The sequence below is a fragment of the Colletotrichum graminicola genome (genome assembly GCF_000149035.1).
Source record: "Colletotrichum graminicola M1.001 genomic scaffold supercont1.24, whole genome shotgun sequence".
Lineage (NCBI taxonomy): Eukaryota > Fungi > Ascomycota > Sordariomycetes > Glomerellales > Glomerellaceae > Colletotrichum > Colletotrichum graminicola.
In genome coordinates, this window is record NW_007361028.1 from 99,743 (window position 1) to 124,427 (window position 24,685).

The 24,685-nt window shown below is 53.1% G+C and overlaps 7 protein-coding genes across 7 annotated transcripts; 4 read left to right on the forward strand and 3 right to left on the reverse strand.

Moving 5' to 3' along the window:
• Positions 1-412: 412 nt before the first annotated feature.
• On the forward strand, positions 413-2,648 carry GLRG_06375 (fungal specific transcription factor domain-containing protein; the record flags this gene model as incomplete). The annotated part of the gene is made up of 5 exons (XM_008097060.1): positions 413-444; positions 528-1,159; positions 1,213-1,813; positions 1,871-2,237; positions 2,298-2,648. 5 exons carry the CDS (start codon positions 413-415, stop codon positions 2,646-2,648), a joined length of 1,983 nt encoding a protein of 660 aa, XP_008095251.1.
• Positions 2,649-3,005: 357 nt separating this feature from the next.
• Positions 3,006-4,421, reverse strand: GLRG_06376 (aminotransferase class-III; the record flags this gene model as incomplete). The annotated part of the gene is made up of 1 exon (XM_008097061.1): positions 3,006-4,421. The coding sequence occupies one exon, from the start codon at positions 4,419-4,421 to the stop codon at positions 3,006-3,008; it is 1,416 nt and encodes a 471-aa protein (XP_008095252.1).
• A 376-nt stretch (positions 4,422-4,797) lies between these two features.
• Positions 4,798-6,351, forward strand: GLRG_06377 (major facilitator superfamily transporter; the record flags this gene model as incomplete). Its single annotated transcript, XM_008097062.1, has 4 exons — positions 4,798-5,283; positions 5,366-5,613; positions 5,667-6,108; positions 6,187-6,351. The coding sequence occupies 4 exons, from the start codon at positions 4,798-4,800 to the stop codon at positions 6,349-6,351; spliced, it is 1,341 nt and encodes a 446-aa protein (XP_008095253.1).
• A 1,290-nt stretch (positions 6,352-7,641) lies between these two features.
• Positions 7,642-9,559, reverse strand: GLRG_06378 (sugar porter family MFS transporter; the record flags this gene model as incomplete). The annotated part of the gene is made up of 5 exons (XM_008097063.1): positions 7,642-7,830; positions 7,919-8,310; positions 8,374-8,711; positions 8,769-9,244; positions 9,332-9,559. The coding sequence occupies 5 exons, from the start codon at positions 9,557-9,559 to the stop codon at positions 7,642-7,644; spliced, it is 1,623 nt and encodes a 540-aa protein (XP_008095254.1).
• A 6,232-nt stretch (positions 9,560-15,791) lies between these two features.
• Positions 15,792-17,487, forward strand: GLRG_06379 (uncharacterized protein; the record flags this gene model as incomplete). Its single annotated transcript, XM_008097064.1, has 3 exons — positions 15,792-15,957; positions 16,057-16,239; positions 16,325-17,487. The coding sequence occupies 3 exons, from the start codon at positions 15,792-15,794 to the stop codon at positions 17,485-17,487; spliced, it is 1,512 nt and encodes a 503-aa protein (XP_008095255.1).
• A 2,178-nt stretch (positions 17,488-19,665) lies between these two features.
• On the reverse strand, positions 19,666-21,266 carry GLRG_06380 (CFEM domain-containing protein; the record flags this gene model as incomplete). Its single annotated transcript, XM_008097065.1, has 4 exons — positions 19,666-20,095; positions 20,151-20,826; positions 20,895-21,030; positions 21,159-21,266. The coding sequence occupies 4 exons, from the start codon at positions 21,264-21,266 to the stop codon at positions 19,666-19,668; spliced, it is 1,350 nt and encodes a 449-aa protein (XP_008095256.1).
• A 1,415-nt stretch (positions 21,267-22,681) lies between these two features.
• Positions 22,682-24,514, forward strand: GLRG_06381 (FAD binding domain-containing protein; the record flags this gene model as incomplete). Its single annotated transcript, XM_008097066.1, has 3 exons — positions 22,682-22,935; positions 22,992-23,192; positions 23,269-24,514. 3 exons carry the CDS (start codon positions 22,682-22,684, stop codon positions 24,512-24,514), a joined length of 1,701 nt encoding a protein of 566 aa, XP_008095257.1.
• Positions 24,515-24,685: the final 171 nt, after the last annotated feature.

Genomic DNA, 24,685 nt, shown 5'->3' on the forward strand with positions numbered 1-24,685 from the left:
TTCCTCAATATAGCAGGGGACATCAATATGCCAATTCCGAACTATAGTGGGTAGTCAATGACTCAAGCTCGTGCATAATGACTCGAACTTGTCGTTGGTTCGGCACTCGAGCGGTCAAGTAAGAAATCACCATCCTTTGAGCGTCGGACGCTCACAGGCGCGCTTAAATCCTCTTTGAAGGCCATAAACGTTCTAATTCCACTCACTCAGAGTGGCCTGATAGTAACTCTGCATCGGAGAGAATCGGGTACTAGAGCCTTCAAATAAGACTGATAAGGATCCATCGAGCTAAGACCCACAGTGACAAAACCGGTCCCGGCGGGGGGCGAAAACCGTAAGCCGAAAACTTCATTCCCGTTCTGTCGGTTCGTTCACCAGAGCCGACACAAGTTTTGTTACATTGGGAGAAATAATGAGATCCAGTCTTTCGTGCGAATTTTGTCGGTAAGTCGTCCCGGTCCCGGCCCCCGCCCCGGCGATCGTCCGCTCCGAGATGAGCACCGCTTACCCCGATTGTTACTCCGCAGGCGGAGCAAGGTCAAATGCGTCAACAGCGGAACTCCGCCATGCAGCAAATGCGAAAAGTCGGGAAGATCCTCCTGCGCGCTGACTAGGCCGCATGTCACATCTACTAGACGGGCGGCTAAACAGGCGCGGAGAGCGACGGAGGAGGCGCCGCCAATACCACACGATCACCATGTCGACTCCCAGCGGCGTCTGGTCTCCGCACCCCAATCTCGGGGTCCAGCGTCCCCCTCGGGGATGGGTTTCCGAGATGATCGGGAGGAAATGGACAGGCATCTTGAACAGATCCCCAAAGACGTAGTGTTCGTCGCACTGGAGGCTTTCTGGCGCAAATTTCCCGAACTCCGTGTCATCCACCCATCTTCGTTCATGCAGTCTTTCAGATCAACCTGTCCGAGGGAATGTAAAGCATTGCTGGCAACCGTACTTGCAATGACCAAGACCCAAAAACCGGGCTCGGATCGACTGCGAACGCAGCTCGTGCATGTCAGCGAAAGGTATGCGTCTTATGCGTGCGACGTCTTGGCAGCATGCATACTGCAGCCGCCAGATGTAACGGTCATACAGGCACTGCTCATACTGACGCTGTATGAATGGGGCACACGCAACTTCCACAAAGCCTGGATGCATTGCGGTGAGAATACTGGCCCGCGAGATACCACTCCTTTTCTGACACGATGCATGCAGGTATCGCGATCCGTATGATGCAGCTGCTTCACAGTTCAAGAGTTGCGCCTTTCCCTCTCGAGATCTCTCACCGTAACGAGTCAAATAGCCTCACCCCCGCCATCGAAACAAGGACATTCTGGGCGTGCTTCATAATGGACTGCATGGTCAGCTCTGGTACATATAATCCGCGTGTACTGCCGAAACCAGAAATGGCCAAGCTCAATGTCCCGCAGCCGCCCACCTCCACGGAATTTGCCCTTGGAGCAGGATCTTCAGCGCAGTCTGAGCAGCCTGACGAAGGCTCGGCCTCAAATGGGGCAGATACGTTTGTTTACCTCCATCTTGATCGAAGCTTTGGCATCATGGCGGACGGTTTTGACATTTACTCCGACATAATGGCCTTTGTCTTCAACGAAGGGCGCAAAGCGCCGGGCATGTGTCTGCCCGAGAACTGTCCTTGGGTACCAACATCTCCGGTGGCGTGTTGGCGCCGCAGACTTGAAGATTGGAGGTTGAAACAGCACCGTCGGTTGCATTTTCCCGACAATAGTGTCGCGGCGCATGCAACTTTGGGATACGGAGAATCGTTTGTTTATCTCAACTTGCTCTATTACCAAAGGTGAGTCGTGCTATAACTCAAGAGTCAGGCTCAGAACTGATGGTTGAGACCTGACAGCATCATAATGCTCCAGAGAGAGTACTTCCCCTTTTTACCCACTCTAGACATGACCCCTCAGGGGCCGATTGACCCACCCATCCTGGAGGCTGAAGCTCCTCCAGGTTGGTGGGAGCAGAGCGCCAAAGAATTGTTCGAAGGAGCTGCAAATCTTGCAAGCATCCTCCAAGAGGCTTCGGAATGCGGCGTGGCAGTCATGACTCCCTTTGCAGGCTTTTGCGCTTTCTCTTCATGTTATATCAATCTCTATGGCTTCAGATTCCCACGTATCACTTGTGGTTATGGTACAAGAGCCGAGGAGCTGATGAACTCGAGCATTGAATATCTCAAAGAGTTTCGAGAGGTCTGGGACCTCGGCGATGGTTGGGTGAGTACCCAGCAAAACCTTTGGCAGTCGGGATGCCGTGGCGGCGCTAACACGCGGCAGCTGAAAACTATCCAGAACGGCTCTCTGATGTACCAAAGGGCAACTTCGGACGTTCAGAGATATCGTGGCCGATCCCGGTTCGACTTCAGCGTCCTGCACCAATCCGTGCACGAGTTCCGGGTTGTGGATAGGTCGGCAGAGCATCTAGAAGAGATCAACAATGTCGAGAGAAGCCCAATCGGCGCTGCGCAAGGGGATTTACCAACCGAGAAGCAGCGAAACAACAGCATCGGCCTGAACGTTCAAACTTTGGTAGACGCTACGGGGACCATAGATGACCAGGGTCTTTGGCCCAATTGGTGGTCGATGCTAGAAGATGTTAATGCTTCGGAGCTGTTTGCTCTAACTTGATTGCGAACCAGAAAGACTGGATATTCTTCGATCAATACAGAGGCGCTATAGCTATAGATTCTCGTTGTACCACGAGAGGTTTACCCGGGTTGGCCTCGTTTGAGGACCATATCGCGCGAGCCGACGGCGCCTGGCATGGGTTTATAAATGTCACTTGGGGTGTATCAAGATGTTAATCATTCCCAAGCAATTAACGCGCCATTCTTGCGTGATAACAGCCAGTAACTATTCATTCCCTTATATATCTAGACAACGTATAATTGACGTATATTTAATGCCTGCCTCTCTGCAATGGCGACTGTGATACACTTTGCTCAACTTGAGCCCATTTTGTATTGTTACATCACGCTGCGCCTGTCACAGCGTTTCCGCCTCAATTTCTTCGACTGCTTCTCGGAGGACTCTGCAGACCTCCTTCAGTTGCTCGTCTGTGATTATAAACGGCGGTGCGAGTAACACATGATCACCCCTTGAGCCGTCTACTGTGCCAGCGCCAGGGTATAGAGCCACACCCTTCTCAAAGGCCCGTTCTTGGATACGGAGCCCAAACCGGGTCTTGGGATCGAAGGTTTCTTTGGCCTCCCGATCCTTGACGAATTCCACTCCCCAAAACAGCCCTCTACCCCTGATATCGCCAACTGATCGGCAGTTCGTCAACTCACTCCGTAGCATGCCCTCGAGCTGCTTGCCCAGCCGAGCGCAGCGGGCTACAAGGTGATCCCGCCTCAGAATTTTCTGGACCGCCAAGGCCGCGGCGCAGGCCACAGGGTGGGCCTGGTATGTGTGTCCGTGGCTGAAAGAGTTGGAGCCCTGTCGAAGGGCAGCGACCACCTTTTCATGGATCAAAACGCCGGCGATGGGACTGTAGCCGCCTCCCAGCCCCTTGGCGACGGTGACGATATCGGGGACAACGCCCTCTTGCTCAAAGGCAAAAAACGTCCCGGTGCGTCCGGTGCCGCACATGATCTCGTCAAGGATGAGAAGGGCTCCGTGTGTGTCGCAAATCCGGCGGACGCCGGCGAGATAGCCGGCAGGGGGCGCCACGCATCCCGCGGTGGCACCGACCACGGTCTCTGCGATAAAGGCAGCCACATTCCCGGGGCCGACTCTCTGAAACTCCGTTTCGACTTCCGAAAGGAGTCTGGCCGTGTACTCGTCTTCGGCCTCGTCGTTGCGTTGGTACTGATACGCGTATGCCGGCGAAACGTGGGAGACGTGGGGGTAGCTGAAGCCTTCGTAGGGAACCTTCCTTGCCGCAACAGTGGAGATGGACATGGCCGCAATGGTGTTTCCGTGGTACGCCTGTCGTCTGCTTATAAGGTGCATTCTCTGGGGTTGCCCCTTTTCATAGTGGTACTGACGAGCCAGTTTCAAGGCCGCCTCGACAGCCTCGCTCCCGCTGCTGACGAAGAACGCCTTCTCCAGACCATGGGGTTTGCCGTCGAGAATGAGGTTGGCTAGTTCCTCGGCGGGTTCGGTGGTGTATGCCTGAGTGTGGACGTAGCTCACTTTCCGGGCCTGATCGGCGACGGCTTGGACGACTTCCTCGTTACCGTGGCCCAGCAGGGCAACAGCAGCACCGCCGCAGGCATCAATGATCTTTTGGCCGTTGGCCAGGTGGAGGTATACCCCGCTGGCTGATTCAACCATTGACGGGTGTTGGACCAGGGAGCGGTGCATCAAGCGACCTTCCCCATCTTGGGATTTGATGCTGACGGGGGGCTGGCTGTTAGTGGCCGGTGTGAAAAGCTCATCAACTCTTGCGGGTGCCATGGCTTCAGAAGTGGAGTTGTTGGAACAGGAATAGCGAAGGCTGCGAAACTTTGATCGTGTCTTGCAGAAAGTCAGATATGTTTATATTGCCATTTCCATCCACGCTAGTCGTTAAAGCCGAACGGCCGGGTCCTCCCTCCGAGGGATCCACCAGGACGTCCAGCATAATCATCAACGGAACTCGTCGAGATCGGTTCTGAACCGAAGCCGAAAGCCGAAAGCCGGTTCCCAACATGCGATGTCCAATCTTCAGGAATCGCATACACTGCACAAAACCGAGGAAGGGACGGAAAAAAGGGGAGGGGGAAGATTCTCCAATCTTCTCCCCAATGAATTTGCATCCGGGAGAGCTTGAGAGAATTTTCTTGTTACGACCATGGATCCCGAAAAAGGTGCCGCGAACCCCGTCCACCCCGACGCACCGCCGGCCTCGATCCAAGATGGGCACGAAACAGACCATTCGAGCGACGATGCCCCTCACGGCCCGGTGACGAAAGCAGAAGAGCAGACATGCGATGGCCGGGACGCCTGGATCACGGTCGCGGCCTCGTCCCTGACCATGTTCGTTTACCTCGGCGTCATCTACTCCTGGGGCATCATGCAAGTCCGGCTCGTCGAGACGGCCGGCTCGAGCCTGACGACGCTGACGTTTGTCGGCTCGCTGGCGACGTCGTTCATGATCTGCTTCAGCATCGTCTCGGACAAGATCGTCTGCCGGGTCGGGTACCGGCTCTCGGCGCTGGTTGGCGGCGTCTTCATGGGGCTCGGCGAGGTCCTCGCGAGCTTTGCGACGCGTCATGTGGTCGCGCTGTTCTTCCTGCACGGCCTCGTCTTCGGCCTCGGTGGTGGACTGTGTGTTTTTGTGAGTCTTTACGTCCTGGGATACGGTCCCGTGGAGCCCCTAGTCTGAGCGTCTTCCGACTAACACCTGGCGTCTCCTACAGTCTGTCTCGACTGCTCCGATGAGCTTGTTCAAGAGGCGCAAAGCCCTGGCGATGGGGTTCGTCTTTGGCGGCGGAAGTTTGGGATCCGCAGTCATGAGCGTCGCAACCAACTTCCTCGTCAGGGACCTCGGTGTCGCGTGGACATTTCGGATCCTTGGTTTCATCCTCTGGGGGGTGTCGATACCCGCCTCGTACTTCTTGCCGCAAAGAAACAGTTCTGGAAAGAAGGCCTCACGTCAACTGCAGTGGTAAGATTAACATCCCTATAGCCTAAAAAGAAACCAAGGACTAACGGGCCTAGGTACCGCTTCAAGCAACCGCGGTTTCTCTTGCTCGTGGGCGGGACGATCTTGGCCTGCTTCCCGCTGTTCATCCCGCCCTACTTCATCCCCATATTCTCGAGGTCGATGGGCTATCCCAAGGAGGTCGGGATCATAATCCTCGCGGCATGGAATCTGGCATCCACTCTGGGGCGCATCATGGCTGGTTGGGTCGCGGACACGCTGCTGGGCCCCGTGGAGAGCCTGGCGATCTGCATGCTCTTCATGAGCCTGAGCTCTCTCGTCGTATGGCCCCTGTCTTCGTCCATCGGCATCTTCGCGGTCTACCTTTTCTTCAACGGCGTCGGCTGCGGTGCGTTTTTCAGCCTGACGCCCATCGCCGTCGGTGCCACGTTTGGCGCCGAGAATACTCTCAGCATCATTCCGGTGATTTGGACCACGTGGTTTTGCGGATTCTTCTTCGTAAGTCGTAGCGCCCCTTCCGGCCGAATGTGCGGCCTTTTCTATTCTTTTCTTTTTTTTTTTTTGACCGTCAAACAGGGCACACCGATCGCTTCTGGGCTCTACTCTCTATCAGGAGGCGCCGACGGCCTGGAAAACTTCAGGCCCGCTGCGTATTACGCCGGTGCTATGGCGATGGCGGGGTTTGCCTGCGTGTTGGCAATGCGGTTCACCCGCACACACGAGGTGACGGCAAGGATGTAGAGAGCCTCACCAAGACGGAAAAGAGAGACGATTTTCATGAATGTTTGACTTTGGATCATGCAAACAGAGCATATAGACCCAGTCAAGCTCCCTAGAGGGCCGAATATATCGACGACGGCAGGGCAGAATACGTTTAGACAGATATTATGAGTTGAATGACCTGAGTCAATTTATAGATAGGCGAATTTAAGTAAATGCGTGTACCGAAATGCTTGTTCATTCACTTAGTGTGTTCGTTCGCCTTGGCAATTTCTCCGGCCTACCATTTTGGATATACGGGCGCTCCTTAAGGAGATCTTCGTGGCGCCTTTCCGTCGTTATTCCATTAATTCACTCTTCCTCTTCAGGCCTAGCACTCACTGCCTGCAAGCCACAACGGTTGGCGCCGGCAACTTTACTACATCTGGAGAGGTTCGTCCCAAGGATGATCATCTGAGGATCTTCCCCTATCACCATGACACTGCATGAACAACAGATGCCAGAACGGAAAGCTCAAATCTCTCTCTGCATATGTGTTCTTTGCCCTATCTGCTATCTTGTATGGTGTAATTCTGGTATACTTCATTTACTAACCCGCATCAGTAGAATCTTGAAGGCCTCATGGTGTGTCTGAAAGAACTAATCCGATGCAGCTTTCATCCCATTTGCTACTCGGCATCACCCTCATTTTTCTCAAGCCTTCCGTCGCTTGAATCGGCAGCTCATGTCACAGTTGAGGAGAGACCGGCCTCTGGTCCTGGCTCACATCTCCAAGTTGATGGCGGCATGACGGTGGAAGGATGGCATAGAACGTCTAGACCCAAGGCACCCATCAACCATAAATTGTTCATGAAAAGCCACTTGGCGCACCGCTGAATATGCGAAGACCATATCCTGGGGCAGGTCCAGTTGGGTGACAACTACCGCCATAACATCACACCCTCCCCTGCAGCCACCTGCCTGCCGGCTAGAGGCCTTGCAACGTAGGCTGAGCGGCGTGGTCGGGGTAAGCCAGAAACATTGTAGGAACTGCTATTGGACTGTTGACAACCGCGTGATTGTATTGGTATATGGTGAAGACTCTTGCTATTGGACATTACTATGCCGAAACCTTGCCCTCTTTCCGAGTCAGAAAGCAGACGTCAGAAGTTCTGATGGCATACGCTTTAACACTTTAACTTCATCCCCACTTCTCCCTTAGATTCCCCCCCGCCAGCTGGGATGGCTTTGAATGCATCACTCATTAGTCAAGCCCGTAGACTCTGTTTTGGTCAAGGACCTCATCTTAGCACAAAACCCGCAGCCCCCCATCTACTCGTCATCGTTTATGTCGATAACGGTCTTCTTCCATTGACGAGCTGGGATGCGTCGCTTGAACATGATGTCGATCTCGCGGAAGGACCGGCCCTTCATCTCGGGCAACCAGATGTAAGACACGACGAAGCAAACGAAACCGGTTGCGCCCCAGACGTAGCCACACCTGCCGCCGAGGTTGACGCCCTAAACAAGGCAATGTCAGTAAATGTGTTTGCTTATTGTAGGATTTTCAGGGTTAAGAGTGGAGGGCAGATGGGAGGGCGCAGCATACCGTCGGGTTAAGCATGTAGGTTGCGAGGAAGATGCAAGGGATGTTGACGATGTAGTAAGCCGCACGTCCGATACCGGTGGTAAGGGGACGGAGCCGGACGGCTGACGTCTCGGCAATGATGACCCACGAAGCGGGGGCAGGTCCCAGCGTGAAGCCGACCGAGACGATGAGACCCAGCGAGGCCATGGCCAAAGAGGCGGCGTTGGATTCGCCGACGGAACCGGCGATGCCGAGGGCGATCAGGAAGCAGACGTTGATCAGCGAGCCCCAAACGTAGATGGTGCGTCGGCCGAGGTAGGTGGTGAGGATCCAGGAAAGCATGACGAAAACGGTCTGGAGGGCGGAGGTGATGAGACCGAGGGCGAAGGCGAGGTTAGAGCCGATGCCAGCCTCTGTTTACTATGCGTTAGCCCAGGCGATACAAGGGCTATGGGAGTTGGATGGGCAAAACTCACGTCTGAAGAAGTAAACGGCCTGATTGGCGATGAGGTTACCGGTGAGGTTCTGGGCGGCGTAGACACCGCAGACAATGAGGGTGCGGTATCTGTCAGTGCCCTTGAAAAGCTCTGCGTAGCTGGGCTCCTTGACGCTCTTCTCGTTCTCGATGGTACGGCGCATCATGGCGATGGACTCGTCGATGCTCGTGCGCTCCGTTGAGCGGCCGAGGCGGCGGACGGACTTTGCGGCTTCCTCGAGGCGTCCCTTGCGAACCAGCCACCAAGGGGACTCGGGGGCGATGAACAGGAGGACGGCGAGGGGGGTGGGGAACATCCATTGAAGGGCGATAGGTACCCTGGATCATATTTTGTCAGGCAAGTCAACGACAGTCAAAAAGGGGAGGGGCACAAACTTCCAAGCGCTCGAGTCGCTCTTGCTCTCGTAGACGTAGCAGACACCGCCGACGATGATGGCGCCAATGGCCCAGAACATCTGGAGCATCTGGGTGGCGGGGGCTCTCAGCCTCATGGGGACGATCTCAGAGCAGTAGGCGGGGGCGTTGGCAATGAAGATGCCCCAGGGAATGCCCTCGAGAAGCTGGGAAACAAACATGACGGCGAGGGAGTTGGCGAAGTAGAAGATGAAGATGAAGGCGTTGAGGACCATGAGGCCGGTGATGGTGGCCCAGCGGTATCCGATGCGGCTGGTGATGGGACCGGCGATGCAGACGCCGATGATGGCGCCGAGGGGGCCGCCGACCTGGAGGGCGGACTGCCACGAGGCCTCGATTTGATAAGCGCCTTCTCTGTCGAGGACGCCAAACTGAAGCTTGAACTCGTCCATGGCAACGAAGGCGCCCATGAGAAAGACGCAGTACGACTCCATGATCTGGACGGCGTCGCATGCTTGTCAGCTGCAACTCGGTGGAGAAGTGATGAGGGGGGAGCGGGGGGCTGTGGATTGAGGCAAGCTTACAATGGTGGTGGACATGATGAAGGCCCAGAGGGAGGCCATGGGGTACAGTTTGACGGCCTCGAGGACTCCCATGTTTTGCTCGGCCTGCTCAGCCTCGATGGCGTCGGCCTTGAAGTCGGCGGCCTTGGCCTTCTCGTCTACCTCGGAGACATGGTTAACGTCGGCGGTGTAGGACTCGACCTTTGTGGGGTCTTCGCCGGTCGACTTGGAGTCGGTCTGGTTGCTCATGTTTGCTGAACACCTCGGGGAGATGGGGGGGGGGAGGGAGAGGGGAGAAAGAGGAAGATGGAATGAAGGATGGAGGACAGAGAGAAAAGACGAGGACACGAAAAGAAAAAAACGGAGCTGGAGCTGGGCTGCATGTTATTAAAAGTCTTGTCTTTCTCGCTTATCCAGTCTCGTCCCTGACTCTCCCCCCCTCTCTCTCTCTCTCTGTCCCTCTCTATCCCTCCCCATCCCTCCGTCTCCAACTCAATGCAACCACTACACATGGAAACAGATGACAGGAACTGGGATGTGAATCCTACCCCAGCTTGGGGTGAATCCAGGCATAGCTGTGCCGTACAACTGTGTTTCCCCGCTAACCCCATCCTCCCCCGCCGCCCCCCCGCAAAGGCGCTCACCAACTCCCCATAAAACCCCAGACTGCTGCCCCCTTAGCGTCGGATATCGGGCCCAAATGAAGCGAGCCCGGCGGGGAATCATCCTGCACCTGCACGTCGACGCGTTCCAATAGGAGGGGATGATACATGTTCCAATGTGCAAGGGTCGGAATCTATTCGTAATTCCGGGCGTAATACTACGCAAGCTCACCATTACTTTGCACGGAGTTGCAGTGGGCTGGGACCGGGGGCCTGTTTGTCATGGCTCACATGTGCTCTGAACGATGGTAGCTCCTTGATTCAATGTTACCCGCCATTACTATTGAACCTAGGTACCTGGTAATCGAGTGTTTTTACTCGCGTCTCTCTGTCTCTCTCCCCCTCCTTGATGGATCTGGATGAATCGTTAGATACTACCCAGTCGAAAAGTTAAATAAAAACAAAAAAGAAAAGAGGCGTAAATTTGCCAATCTAGCTTGCTTTCCCCATCCGCATCTCGGTGAGCACTAGCCCGCCCACCGAACCCGACTTTCTACCCGCTACTGCCCTCCCCCTCCCCCCGAGGTCAAGCAATCTTATTTGAAGCATATCAATTGATAGCATTGCCCTTGCGGTGCGTGTGTCTGCAGACCCGGACCAACGCGCAACTTCGACGGCGACCAACCGTTGTCGCTGGCCAATTGTGGCCATGTTTAGGCTAAAGCGCCGCGGCGGGAACTCCACCATTGGCCCCTTTCCACCAGCCGTGCGTGCTTAGTTAGGTTGGCGTGATTAGTACGGATACAGCCATTGTTTTTGTTCTGGTTGGATGCTTCCCGACGGCCTGGACGGGCGGCGGTAAGGACAAAAGGCGCCGCACTAGTCACGGACACCCGCAATCTTCACTCTTCAGCAGACAGTCTCGCTCTACTCCGTAGCTTCGTTTCATTTCGCATCCAGGAAGAGAGAGGAACAGAGAGGAGGGCGGGGGTCATGCGACCTTCTTGCATCGCGCTCCGATTCGTGCGCCACCCCGGACGGCAAAAAGGTCTGCAACGGCGCGCCTTCGCATCACGCGGATGCCCGCACCGTTGAGCGGCCGGCGCTTCTCGTCGTCGCTGCAGCCGTCCCCGACGTCAAGGAAAGTGACATGTCGTCGAGTCGGCGTGGTTGCTTTTCTTCTTGTTTGGAAAGGGCGGCAGCGAACCCGCCAACACGGACGAGTTGGTTCGGTCTGACTCGTCTACGGGGGTGGACGAAGGCTATTCAGAACACCAACCGGACTGATGAAAGAAAACCGTGCTGCGTCGTGTGAAACCTGCCATGTCGCGAAGCGGCTAGTAGCGCACGAGGTGATGCCTGGATCCTGGGCTTGATGGGCTGCCGGGCTTGAGCCAGCATCCATCTTCGTTTGTTCCGCGGTTCTTTGGGAACGAACCCGGCGCTGGGTTGATCTTGGGACTCTTACGTCTGCAAGACTGCGCAGGTGCTCGTGGCAAGTGGCTCATGTCGTGGTTCACGTGTTGGCGGGAGTAGCATCTTGAGTGTTTGTGTGCGGCTGAGGAGCGGGGCGCAGCAGTGGCGCATGCGGTTTCTCGTCAACGTGCGACATCCTTTGTGTCGCATGCAACAATCTGGGTGTCGCCAATCGTATCCCCAAATCGCTGCAGCTCGGCATCCCGTTGTTTGCATTATTCGTCTCTATACTTGGCCTCGCGCGACGCTCTCTGCCACGTACCTAGTCCTTCTGTTTCTGGGAGTCTTCTGCATGCCCCCGTGGGGGTTTATCCACATCTTTGGCGCCCGGGGTGAATGGGTCCTGTATCTAGGTATCTCATTGCGTCCCAAGAAGCAGACTCCAACCGGGGTTTCGGTACCCTGAGGCTCGTTCCTGGGGTTTGGGTTGCAGCTGGTCCCCCTTCAGAGGAACGCCAAGGACAAGCTACCCGTTTTTCCAGCAATGAAAAGGAGGGGGGCCTGGGAAACATCAGAGCTTGGCCGTAACACCTCCAATACCTAGCCCACAAGGCTGGCTTGGCTGCACCTTTCATCTTCTGTTCGTCTTCCTCATCCGGTATGGTGCGTTATCAGCACAAACATGTGTAGAGAGGCAGCCAGGCCGAGCCTGACTACCTACATGAGCCACCCAGCCCTGCAGCATGCTTATGTACTAGAACAAAGCCGTAGAAGACGCATCTAGGGAATTTATCTGTTCCGGATAGGACGCATCTAAAATATGCCTCATGGTACACCAATTATACACACCTATACTTATGAATTATTAGAATAGGGGTATATCATCTCTGTGGCTGTGATCCCAGTGATAATACGGTTTTAAATGTGCCTATCTAGGTAACTTTATTCTTGATCTGAAGGTGGTACCAAGACAATGTGTTTTGTCACACCTTCTTGAATTCTGTCCTCTTCTCCTACCCCAAAGTCTCATCTTCTTTCATGTATTAGTACCACTGTACTATTCAGGTACAGCCAAATCACACAGGGCCTCAAGGCCTGGTGAGCGAGATGAGCATGTCACTTAGACGGATAACAGATAGTAGATCGAGAGGATCCGTTGGTGATATAACATTCTGGTACATTTCTAGTAGCCTCTGCCCTTAGTTCAAGCGCTGCCGAATAGAGGTCAAGCGGCTACTTACCCGTTGGGGGTAGCGTGTCAAATTCCGTTATCACCAGGGTTGTCTGTATCATACTAGGGTGTGGGACATTTTTTCTTTCTTTCTTTTTGTGTATGTGACTTGTGATTTGGTCTACGGCTGTTTTATCCCATCTGATATATCACCCGGCTGCGGGAAGTTTTCCGTGTATATTGATCCATCAGTTCTCCACCAGCCAAATAATAAATCTTTTAGACAAGAAATTGATGATTTTGACCATAGGATATATTTTGGCAGCGCCGAATTCCCGGGGCTGCCGGGCATCGCCACGTACTCCCCAGTTGCCCTCATATCACTTTGCCGTCGCAACAGGCTGTGAATCTTCCTACCTACTTCCATATAGGGGGGGGTCACTACCACTGTTTGTTCTAACAATGCCCAGATACCATGCCCCCAATTGAGATCTGTCCGTGGAGCCACTCAATGTTGTTGTCTCAAGCTATATATAGGTGTAATGTCCATTGATCACAGCTTTTCGCAGATTTGGCCACGCGTTCAAACGAACTAGCCTCAACAAGTCTCATAAAAGACAACGACTGATCTGACCAATGCTCCATAATTCTTACTCACTCTTGAAGAAGCTTAGTTCTCGGAGGCAGACACTCGATTATTATGCATCGCTTAAACTTAGGCTGTGTAGCTTTCTCTTGACCGGCCCGTAATATCCGGCATCGGTCAGCAGTCCAAATCGCCAAGTCTGCGGCGTGCATAACAAGTGGCACTTTGCATTTCCTACTCAACACAGCGTTTGCATATGGGTGTAAGTTTAGGCTTGAACGGCAGTCGAAAGGTGGAGAATGCGAGATCTTCTGCAATTAAAGCGATTTAATGGTTGTCGTGAAGCTGGGACAGCTTCGTGTGGCTGGTACCAGTGGTAGCGCCACCGACGTGGCTTACCAAAAGATAGGCTCACATAGAGATTGGTATTTCTACCCGGGAATATATAGATTTAGGAAGTGGAACTACTTCTCTCTATGATAAACAGACGCTGCGGTTCATCACAATGACATACAGCGTTATTGTCGTTTGAAGAAGGGATTGGGCGAAAGCCCTTGGGAGATAACGGGCGAATGTGGAGAAAAGACGGAGTGGTACCAGAAGCACATATATTGCGAATGTGACGATGGACAGATGCGCTTATAACGGGATCTTGAAAATGTTTCGCAGTATTGCATTAGAGCGGGATTATTTGTCTTGGATGTCGAACTTGATAAAGTGTAGCTAATATTATCAAACTTGGTCACGTGCGATGTCACCTGGAACGAGCAAGATTTTATATGGAGATCGACTATGAAAACCCAACTTGCAGCAGTGCACATAAATTTGCAGAAGTTCCGACTCGCCCATCTCCACCGAACTCACGCTCCACCTCGAGAGAGATTACTAGCAATGGTAGCAGCTGCTTATTGATCAGGAAGCCAGAACGCGACGCAACTAACAAATAACAGGAAGCACATCCGTTCGACCAGGAAGCTTTTGATGCAGCAAGTAAAGAAGAAAGCACTGATGAAATTAAGGGTGCGGGCCAAACAATCCACTGGAGCAAATGCGACCGTGCATACCAAAAGAAATGCCAAGGGGGCGTTTGGTTCGGCATGCCTAAGGATGGAGGGTGGGTAAAAGTCTTGCCGGGTTATTCAGTTTATTTCATCAGAGGGGCAAATGGGGAGGTTAGACGCACTTGAAATTCGGCATCCATCAAGCTAGTTTCTCTCGTCCAATTGTGATCATGAAACTCAATATGCAAAGACCAGTCGTTCAGTCAGCATTGACGAGCTTGTTAACTGGTGTAACTGGTGCGGTTGGTCATCAGCCCATGGTGCGTTGTACAATCAGATTTGGTCTCCTCCACCAGCAGGACAATAGTGCTCAGAGCACGGAGTACTTGTGAGCACCTTTGTATTTGCCCTGACTGGCCCATTGTTGAGATAGTTGGCCACAGCCTATACTCTGGATGACTCGCGCTTACGAGGCATGTTCAGTGGCTTCCAGCGAAACCACATACGCTTGTGGACTCTGCGACAGACTTGTCTCCAACAGCTTCCAAATTCTCCTCCGCTTCATGGACGCTCCTGGCTCTCGTGTACGGTGCCTCAATCTAGTGTTCATCTATGATTCGGTCATCCTCGGTTCTCAATTGGGTAAGCTCTGTCTTATACTCATCCGTTTGGAACCTCCCACGGGTTGCGTGTTGCTATCTTATTTCCACCTCTCTACTAGTCTTTCCTCGATGTATTCCCGAGATGTTTCGCAGGTAGAAGAGTTAGAAGATAGACCTGGATGTTTCACTCACCAACATGCAAAGTGTCACGAGCTAGAGCACACAGCAGGGCATAAGAGGATTCAGGTCTAAAAGGCTTGTTCCTGGGAAAATGAATGGGAAGAAAGTAGAGACGTATATATAGTTGGGAAGTATGAAGCCTCACGTGATAGAGCACATGAAAATACTCTTACACAAGGTGGAAATGTGTAAAGCTATCGTGACACAAAGTGCACCTTTCTCTCTTCCTCACCGCTAAGGTGCCAAATACAGAGTAACTGACCTGAGCAATCTTGCCATGTAACCGTACACCAGTGATTACCAATACTCATCTTCGCTTCTACGGCTATACGGCCAGAGAAGTACTGCTCAATGAGTTGCTTCTAGAGCACTATTGGGTCCCACCCCAAAGTAACCATGTGCCAGGGGTGGCCATACTGGATAGCTTATGAGGCGAGAATGATCCGGGGTAAAGATGAAATGAAGGGGTAGTGGCCAGCGGGGAAAGATGGGGGATCGAATAGGAGCCCCTCCCCTTCTTCTTAAGTCCGGAAAATACCGATGGATCTGCGTTGCCTGCCGTGCCGTGTTAACCGGAGGTCGTGCAGACCACGCAACACGCCGACGCGGAAAAACAAGTTTGGTTCTCCGGACCCTCCGTATAGCTTACTTCTTTATGACAGAGTCCCCGCAAAACTGGGGCGAAGTACGGATATATATACATAATTATGTTACCCTCTGCCCTCGTTCCGGCCTTCGTGTGACCTACCCCAAGTAGGGGACAAGGAAAAGAGAAGAAGAAATTTACTTTCTTCACTTTCTTCCTTGCTGGAACCGTTTGATCGACTCTTCGTCGCTTGTTCCTTTCTACCTTCTCTTCTCCTCGAGCAAACTTATGCTAGCAAAGACAAGCTTCTCCCCAGACCGTGTAGAATCAGCACATCATGTCGTACCTTGGCCTTCAGGGCAAGTCCCTCGGTCTCACACTGAGTATAGTCGCAGCCACGGCCTTCGCTCTCCAGGGCTACGACCAAGCCGTCATGAACGGTCTACTGACCCTGGATACCTTCAAGCACCAGTTTCCCCAGATAAAGAACGCCAATATTGAGGGTACGTACGCACGCATTTGTTGTCTTTTTTTTTTCGCTTTGCTTCTGTATCCCTTTACGACATTATGGCGGCTAACCGAGTGTTTTCCTCTTCTTTTAGGTACTGCTGTGGCCATTTACGAAATCGGTTGTGCGATTGGAGCGCTGTCTTGCGCTTTTGTTGGTGACGTTCTCGGTCGTCGTCGCACCATCTTCATTGCCGGATGCATCGTCATGATCGGTGTTGCGATACAGAGCAGCTCGTTCTCTCTCGGACAGCTCATTGCTTCCAGAATCATTACAGGTTTGTCAGCTCCTAGTTCCTGATCTGCTGTATGGGTAATCTCGCAAGTGCAAACGTTGCTGACTGGCGGCTCTTCCCGTCACAGGTCTCGGGGTTGGTGCCTTGACTGCTACCGTCCCTATGTGGGTGTCCGAGTGCTCCAGTGCCAAAGAACGTGGCCGCCGTGTGCTGCTGCAGGGCTTCTTCGCTATTGGGGGCATTGTGGTTGCCTCGTGGATGGAGTTCGGCCTCTATTTCGTCGAAAACAACCAAGTGAACTTCCGCTTTCCCATCGCCTTTCAGGGCTTATTCGCCATCATCATCACCTCTCTCGTCATGTTCCTACCTGAGTCCCCTCGTTGGCTCATCAGACAGGAGCGCTTTGAGGATGCGAAGAAGGTCATGGCTGCTCTCCAGGGCCTTCCAGAAGACTCCGAGGTCATCAACGGGGAGCTTTCCCTCATCCGCGACGCTTACATCGAAGAGCAGCACCAGGCTGGATCTGTATTCACTATGGGGCCTGAGCGCCAGTTTCACCGTGCCGCCCTCGCTGTCGGTATCGCCGTTCTTGCTCAGATGTCTGGCATAAACATTGTCACCTTCTATTCCACAACCATCTTCCAGCAGCAACTCCACTACTCGCCTACCGAATCTCGCATCTTTTCTGCGTGCCTACAGGTCTGGCAGTTCATTGCTGCCGGCTTTGCTCTTCTACTCATTGACAAGTTTGGTCGCCGGAAGTTGCTCATGGCTGGTGCTCTTGGCATGTGTGTTGCTCAGACTTCACTTGCAGGTCTTATGTCCGATCAGGCCAACAAGTCTGCCGGTGAAGCCGCCATCTTCTTCTACTTCGTTGCCATGTTTTTCTTCCCTGTTGGTCTTTTCCTTCTGCCTTTTATGTATGCTGCGGAGATAGCACCCCTGAACATTCGTGCCCAGGTCACCGCCATCAGTGCCTGCGCCAACTGGTTGTTCAACTTCCTTGTTGCTGAGGTGTCCCCTCACGCCATGGAGAACATCGGCTACAGATATTACATTGTCTATGCCTGCATCACTCTCTTTACTTTCACAGTTCTATTCTTCTTTTACCCAGAGACCAAGGGTCGCACTTTGGAGGAGATCGATGACATCTTTATTCAGTCGAAGAGTATCTGGGATCCAGTGAAAGTCGAGAAGAATTTGCCCAGGAATGCTGTGGCGCTGGCTGAGCGTATTCGCCATGTCCACGATGAGGAGAAACATAAGGCAACTCACACAGAGGAAGTGTAAGGAAACTTGGCCTACGTCAAAACAACAATAGAAATATACCAACACGTTTCGAGAACTAAATTAATGACGATCCCCATATGTACATTCCCCTTTAAGTATTATATGCAGAACTAATAATTAGCGCTATAGCTACTGAAAATACACTTGGGTGGGTTTCGCCTAAAACAGTACATGGACAAAAAGAAATGGCAATAAGAAATCGCCGAGGCATCTGGTTCTCCCGCATATTGAGTGTTGTGGCGTTTCTGAACTCCTGACACTAGAATGAAGGCATCGAGAACCTGGAGCATCACAGACCAAGGCATGCTGGACGACAAGAAGAAACAGAAGGATAAGAAAGTCAATTGCATAAAAGGTATCTGTAAGGCCAAAGACAGCTCTGAACCTGAAGTAGGGTCAAGAGGTGATTCAAGTGGGTAAGCATGAAGGAATTCCCCCAGACGAATTTCTGGAATAAATGGACAGAACATATTGAAGTACTCGGATAATTAGTACAGAAGCTATGCCTCTGAATTGTATAAGGCGCTGAAACAGAACCTGGAGAGGGTACAAAAGAATCGCGAAGTGGCCGAGTGGCATTTCAATCTCACTATGGAATATCGTCTCCAGGTGGCCTTTTCTCCTGCCATCAAAATCAAGCCAAGTCCGATCTACACCTCGAATCGAGGAATCTCACCCTCATAATATCGTACAATACGCCATTCCCAGAAAGCCCCGGATTTAAAGTTTCGAGAACGCTGTTGTAATTGTTATCTTCCTCAGACAGGTGCTTGCAATATGAGAACGACTACGGCACCACTGAAACATGTGCGAGAATCAAACGCATGAGCTGGTTCAGGAAGCTGCCAGGTGCGGCGTCTATGAATGCCGTATTTCCCGGATGGGCCTCTTGGGTCGACATGTCTTACTGGAAATCCTTCTTGAAGATCCGAGCCTTCTCAAAAGAGTTGAGCAAAATGGTGTCTCTTTACCCGCATCATGTCTGGCATTCGGTTACTCATTTAAATGAACCATTTGTATCAGATTCACAAAGCCATAAGTCACTTAGGCCCCGATCGGCAAAACCGATATCATTTGACACTTAGGATAAGGACCGATATCACGGACCAAGCACCAGCCACAAGTACCAAAAAACTCAAATCGTGCCGCACTAGGCCAAAAACAGGAGGGTACATCATGATTTCAGTTCTACGTTGCAGAACTTGATTTATATCGGCATAGGCCATGTACCACCCTAGGAAGTGACTTTTTTTCTGTTAATTCTGCTAAATCCCCTGCTTTTCCTATACAAATTATTATTAGGCTCTAGACTTAGGTTAAGTGTTAGAAATAGACCAATAAGGCAGGTACTACTGTTACCTACTGCTACTAGCACGCCTGCCTACTGTTACTAGCGCCTACCTACTTAACAGTAGGTAGGCGCTAGTAATAGTGTACACTAGGAATAGTGGGCAGGCGCTAGCAGTAGACTACAGCTGGCGCCAGCTGTAGCAGGGGTCCTAGCAGTACATTCACCAAATTAACCTTTGACCTTGCATCAAGCTCTCGTTAACCCTAACCCTATGTACTTTTATATCGGAGTACGGGCGATATCGCCCTGATATCGGTTTTGCCGATCGGGGCCTTAGTAGCCTGTAGCTGACTTGGTTGATTATGGCCTCATATAAAGTTTGGTACTGCGTTTTGGCTGCTCAGGGAGTTACCTACTGGAGAATTAAGGAGAGCTGTCGTATTTATTCAATGACACCCCCAGGAATTGCTGTGAAAGCCCTGCAAAGCCACTTGTGGCCTGTGAAGAAGTAAAGAATTACCTATGTAGATGATATCTAGTTTTTTACGCGGAATACACAGGATTATTGGGCATATGATCCAGAAGACAACATGCAGCCGCCTTCCCAAGCGTTCTTCCGATATCAGCTAATTAAGTATTGGATACAGTGGTCGGTTACAGATAAAAACAGCCTTTTGAAAAGAGCGGTTGGTGTGGCAGGAGTATCATGATGCAATTGTGCTACGCTGAATAATACCTAGTCCAGATTATTCACGTGCATTGCATTATCTAGAGGATGTGCGTTGAATGAATTCTAACATGTTTGTTATTGACAAAAGAAATGAAGTTTCAAGTCGCTCTATACGTGATAGCTACTCATATATCTCATAATATGTCTGACAAACCCCTTAATGGTGCGCCCTCCCTGGCCTCTGGATATTTTTCATTGGCACAAGATCCGTTTCATCACTGTCGCTGTAAGAGACAATGAATGTTTTCTGGAACTTGATTTGCCGGTCTCCCGCTTCCGGGGCTGGGTCGTTCCTGTCTACCGAGACGACGCCAACGGTGCGTAGATGGCTTTCCACTGTTCTTGACCTGTTGTCACTGCCGTACTGCTTGTAGTACTGTCTTCCCTTGCTCCGGAGCGTCGATCCAGACATAGATGGGAAAATCTTCACCAGGATCATTCGCATAGAGGGCAAGCATGCGCACATGATGCCCACGCATATCTCAATCGTGCTCCATACACTGACGTCCAAGAAGTCCATTGTGGCATTGTGTCCCTTTGCAAAAGTGACAAGCGATTGCAGGCGGATAATGCTCACGACAGTCATACTTGTCGAGCGTTAGCTGGCACTCGGCCGGTGTTGGAAGACAGATATGAACTTACAATGTGCCAATGACAAACATCAGCACCACGCCGACTTTCTTCTTCCAATGAAGCTTTAGAGACCTCAATTGCCACAGCGGAATCGCCAACATCCAAAGATCCAGCGCAATGCTGATCGAGGCATTTGACCAACTGACGGCATTGGCGTCCGCGCAACTGCCTTCGTGCAGCCCATCCCACTTGGTCCAAAAGTAATGGATCGGTTTGCATTGGAAAATTGCGGTGAGGACGAAAGCCAAGCCCCATGCAATGATAAAGATGGCCGTTCCCCAGAGAATGCGCTGCACTTCTCTAGCAGGGAAGATGCGCATGTAAAAGAAGATGATGGCGAGCTTCACCAGGGCGGCCTGCAGGAAGTACAGCCACGCCATAATGTAGAAGTAGAAGAGCACGTTGGTGATCTGCTGCGGATCAAGCGTCCATATGTCCCTGCCCAGGCCGTTGGCGGTCGTGCCGTGGACGGTGATGACCGAGCTCGGCATGGCGGCGATCAGCGTCGCCAGGACGAACCAGTCATCCCAGCCGATGTCGAGGCCGGCGAAGAAGATCTTGTACGCGAAACGACCAGAGACGCAGATCGCCGCCATGACAGCCATGGTATTGGACAAGACCACGTATCCCGTGGCTCGGTTATGCACGGGAGCACCGCAGTTCGTAAGGCTGGCATTCTTGGTAACTGCGTGTTTGTTTGTGATTAATAAACGTCGAAGCTCCTCGCCATTATGGGAGGCGCAGAAGACCTACCAAGAGATTCGGGTATAGTGCAGGTAGCTGACACGCAAAGAGTAACGTTGAGCTGAAATCGCTCATCAGTACAGATGCAAGTCTGGTTCGTGGGAGCACAGAGGCCACCACGGAAAGCGCTGGCGATGCATTTCGTCTGGGAGAGATGAGTACGTCGTTAGTCAAACTGGCCTGCTTCCCGTAGCTTCTGATCTGCATAGGTTCATGTGCGGAAAATTCTAGCGCTGAAGATCCAAGAAAAAGCAACATCAAGGGATAACTCACGGCACAGGCCGGATAGCTAGGCTTGTCGCTGTTGGGGGCGGTTTGCTGCGCCTGTACGGCGAGGACGCCAAGGGCCACGGCTAACACGAGACGAAGAAAGGAGGCCATGTTTGGTTGGCAGGTGCTTCAGTCTCGGGGGTGTCCCCATGGATCCGGATGAACATCCCTTCATAAATGAAATCGATGGCGCTCTTGCATGCAGATATTCCCGATCCTCCATGTGGCAGCCCATTCTAGTTCAGTTCTCGGTGATTCTCGCCATCATCGTAAAGAATTCAAGGGCACGGCGCTAGTTCATCCCTTGCTTGGGCCGATGAGACGCCATCCCCTCAGATTACGCACTCCTGGTGGACGGTGACACTCTTATGAGAACCCCCGAACAGGGGCTCTGTCAGCGCTTCAACCGGACTAGCAGGGCTCCCATCCGCAGTCCGCACGGGGAAATAGCCGGTGATGGTCGATGGCATGCTCCTTGGCGGCCCGAACGGGAACCAGCTCCGATCTACTATGTAGCTAAGAGCCCCTGCAGCATAGGCGAGGAAAGGCGGAGCGGTGGCACAGCACCCGCATAAGTCCGGATTCCCGGAAATTAGGACAATAGAACCTCGCGGATTGGTTCCATTCGAGACTAGTCTTTTGAGAACGCTCTAGGGCACGTGGCATCCACATCGCTCACAGGTGGTGCTAAGCTGGAAACGGGGCAGACTACTCTGTATGCTGCATGCTGCAGAGAGAAGGCCGGTCGCTGCAACCATCGTGGTGGGACGTAGACTGACAGGTGCTCGGGCGTGCAGCAGACTGGGATACATGCAATTTGATAACTTGGATATATAGTCACGCCGAGCCAAGGAGTCCACTTGTAGTTGGATTAGTCTTGAGCCTTTCAATCAACTTCCAGTAGCTTAGGGTCTGTGTGCAGTGAGGTGGATGGAATGGAGAAGGAGATCGGTACCAGGACGGAAGCAACATCCGTCCCCCGCGCAAGGGTTTATACATAGACGCCGGGGCCCGCCGGGGCCACCGAGTGACTTTCCCGGTCGCCTCCGGTCCGGGGGCGTCGCATGCACGTTAGCGTATCATGTCTTTTAGCAACCCATACGAGAACATGTGGCAATTGCATGTAGCCCTATCCTCAATAGGCAGCTCCCCGACTCTGCTCTGATAACTGGGTATTGTTGGACAAGGATCTCGCAGCGGTCGCCGTGCACTCGATCCAGTTTGAGGTATCTTGCCCGCAGTCTATCGACTATGCAGCGTCGGGTAGCGTCTGATTGCTATTTCTTGATATCGTATCGCGTGGGATTCAACGGATGATCAGGAATAGGGGGTGGAGTTGGCTTCGTTGCGACCGAGGTAGAGCTCGCAAACCGTTCGCGTAGAGGCACCCACGCAGGGGCAAGGTCCATTGATGCGAGGAATATATGAGTTGCACTGGCGGTCACACTTCTTGTTGCTCGCACTTTACTCATCACCCCTCCATTCTCTTGCCTCCTTTGGTTACTTGTCCAACTCAAGCCATTAACATGAGGACCTCTTATCTGGCCGTAGCCACCGCCTTGGTTACACTCACTTGGGCCGCCGTCGCCCCCACGCAGCAGTGTCGCTGCTTGCCTGGTGATGCGTGCTGGCCGTCGACTGCCTCTTGGGAGGCACTGAACGCCACCGTCAGTGGACGTCTGGTCGCGACCGCCCCCATTGGCTCGCCCTGCCATGATCCCACCTACGACGCCGCCGCCTGCGAGGCGTTGCAGTCATCCTGGTCGAACCCCTTGACCCAGTTAGTTCGCTCCCACCACACGCGACTGACGAAGTCCTAACCTTGTTTTGCACTAGCATCCCCTCTTCCTCGTCTGTGATGCAGTCGTACTTTGCCAACCAGTCCTGCGACCCCTTCACTGATAGAGCCGTCCCTTGTACCCTTGGCAACTATGTCAGTTATGCTGTCGATGTCCAGGGCGCGGCAGACGTGAGCAACGCTCTCAAGTTTGCCAAGGCCAATAATGTCCGTGTCGTTGTTCGCAACACCGGCCATGAGTAAGTGACTGATCACTGACGGCCGACACCGTATATTTGCCTCTCTGAGACAGTGACTGACTTTCGGTTTCTTTAGCTTCCTTGGTCGATCCACTGGTGCTGGTGCCCTAGCCATCTGGACCAACCACCTGAAGTCGATGGACTTCACCACCTGGTCTGACGAGCACTACTCCGGCCCCGCCGTCAAAGTTGGTGCCGGTGTCCTTGGATACGAGGTGCTTGAGGCGGCGCACGCCGAGGGACTTGCAGTTGTCTCTGGCGAGTGTGCCACCGTCGGTCTCGCCGGCGGTTTCATCCAGGGCGGAGGCCACAGCGCTCTATCCACTGAGTTTGGTCTCGCCGCCGACCAGACGCTTGCGTTCGAAGTTGTCACCGCAGATGGCGAGACCGTCGTTGCGTCTCCCTCGCAGAACGCAGACCTGTACTGGGCCCTCAGCGGTGGCGGCGGCGGCACCTTCGGCGTCGTCACCGCTGTCACTGTCCGCGCCCACCCGGAAGAGACCGTTGGCGGCGCAGCCTTCCAGCTCCTTGCCGCGAGCACTACGCCCGAGAAGTTCAGCGCTGCCGTCTCCAAGTTCCACGAGCTGCTGCCCGCCATGACCGACAACGGCGCCATGGCCGTCTTCCTCCACAATTCCCAGTTCCTGGCCCTCCGTCCTCTGACCGTCTGGAACTCGACTGCCGCCCATGTCCGCGATGTAGTGCTTGCCCCGTTCACCAAGGCGCTGGGGGAGATGGGCATTACCCTGGCGGTCGCGTACAGTGAGCTCTCGTACCGCGACCACTACGCCACTTACATGGGTCCCCTCCCCCAGGGCAACCTCGAGGTGACCCGTTACCAGTTCGGCGGCCGTCTAATCCCCCGCGAGGTCATCGAGAACAACAACGATGCGTACCAAGTGGTCGTCAGAAACCTCACTGCCAACGGCGTTCTCCTCGCCGGCAGCGTTGGCCAGTACAACAAGCCGGCCGGCGCCCCCGACAACTCGGTTCACCCGGCGTGGCGCAAGGCTGTCATGCAGCTCCAGCTGATCACCAACTGGGATGACGCGGCGCCGTGGGCCGACATGGAGGACTCGCAAAAGCGCATGACGGAGGAGTTTATGCCGCTCATCCAGTCCGTGACGCCCGGGAGCGCCTCGTACATGAATGAGGCCGACTTCAGGCAGCCGGACTGGCAGAACGCCTTCTTCGGTGACAACTACGCGAAGTTGCTGACCATCAAGAAGAAGTATGACCCCGAGTCGCTCTTCTATGTGCTCAAGGGCGTGGGAAGCGAGGCGTGGGACGTTGCACCCAATGGAAAGATGTGCCGGGTCTAAGTCCCCCCTCCCCAAGAGGCACCTAATAGCAATAATCACACTCATTCATCCGTAAACTTTGCTGCCATACGGCGCCTGCGTGACAAACTGTGTGATCGAGCGCATGCTGTATTTGTACACACATGATAATGAAACGTTACTTGCTGCACTGATATGTTGTTGGCTGGCCGT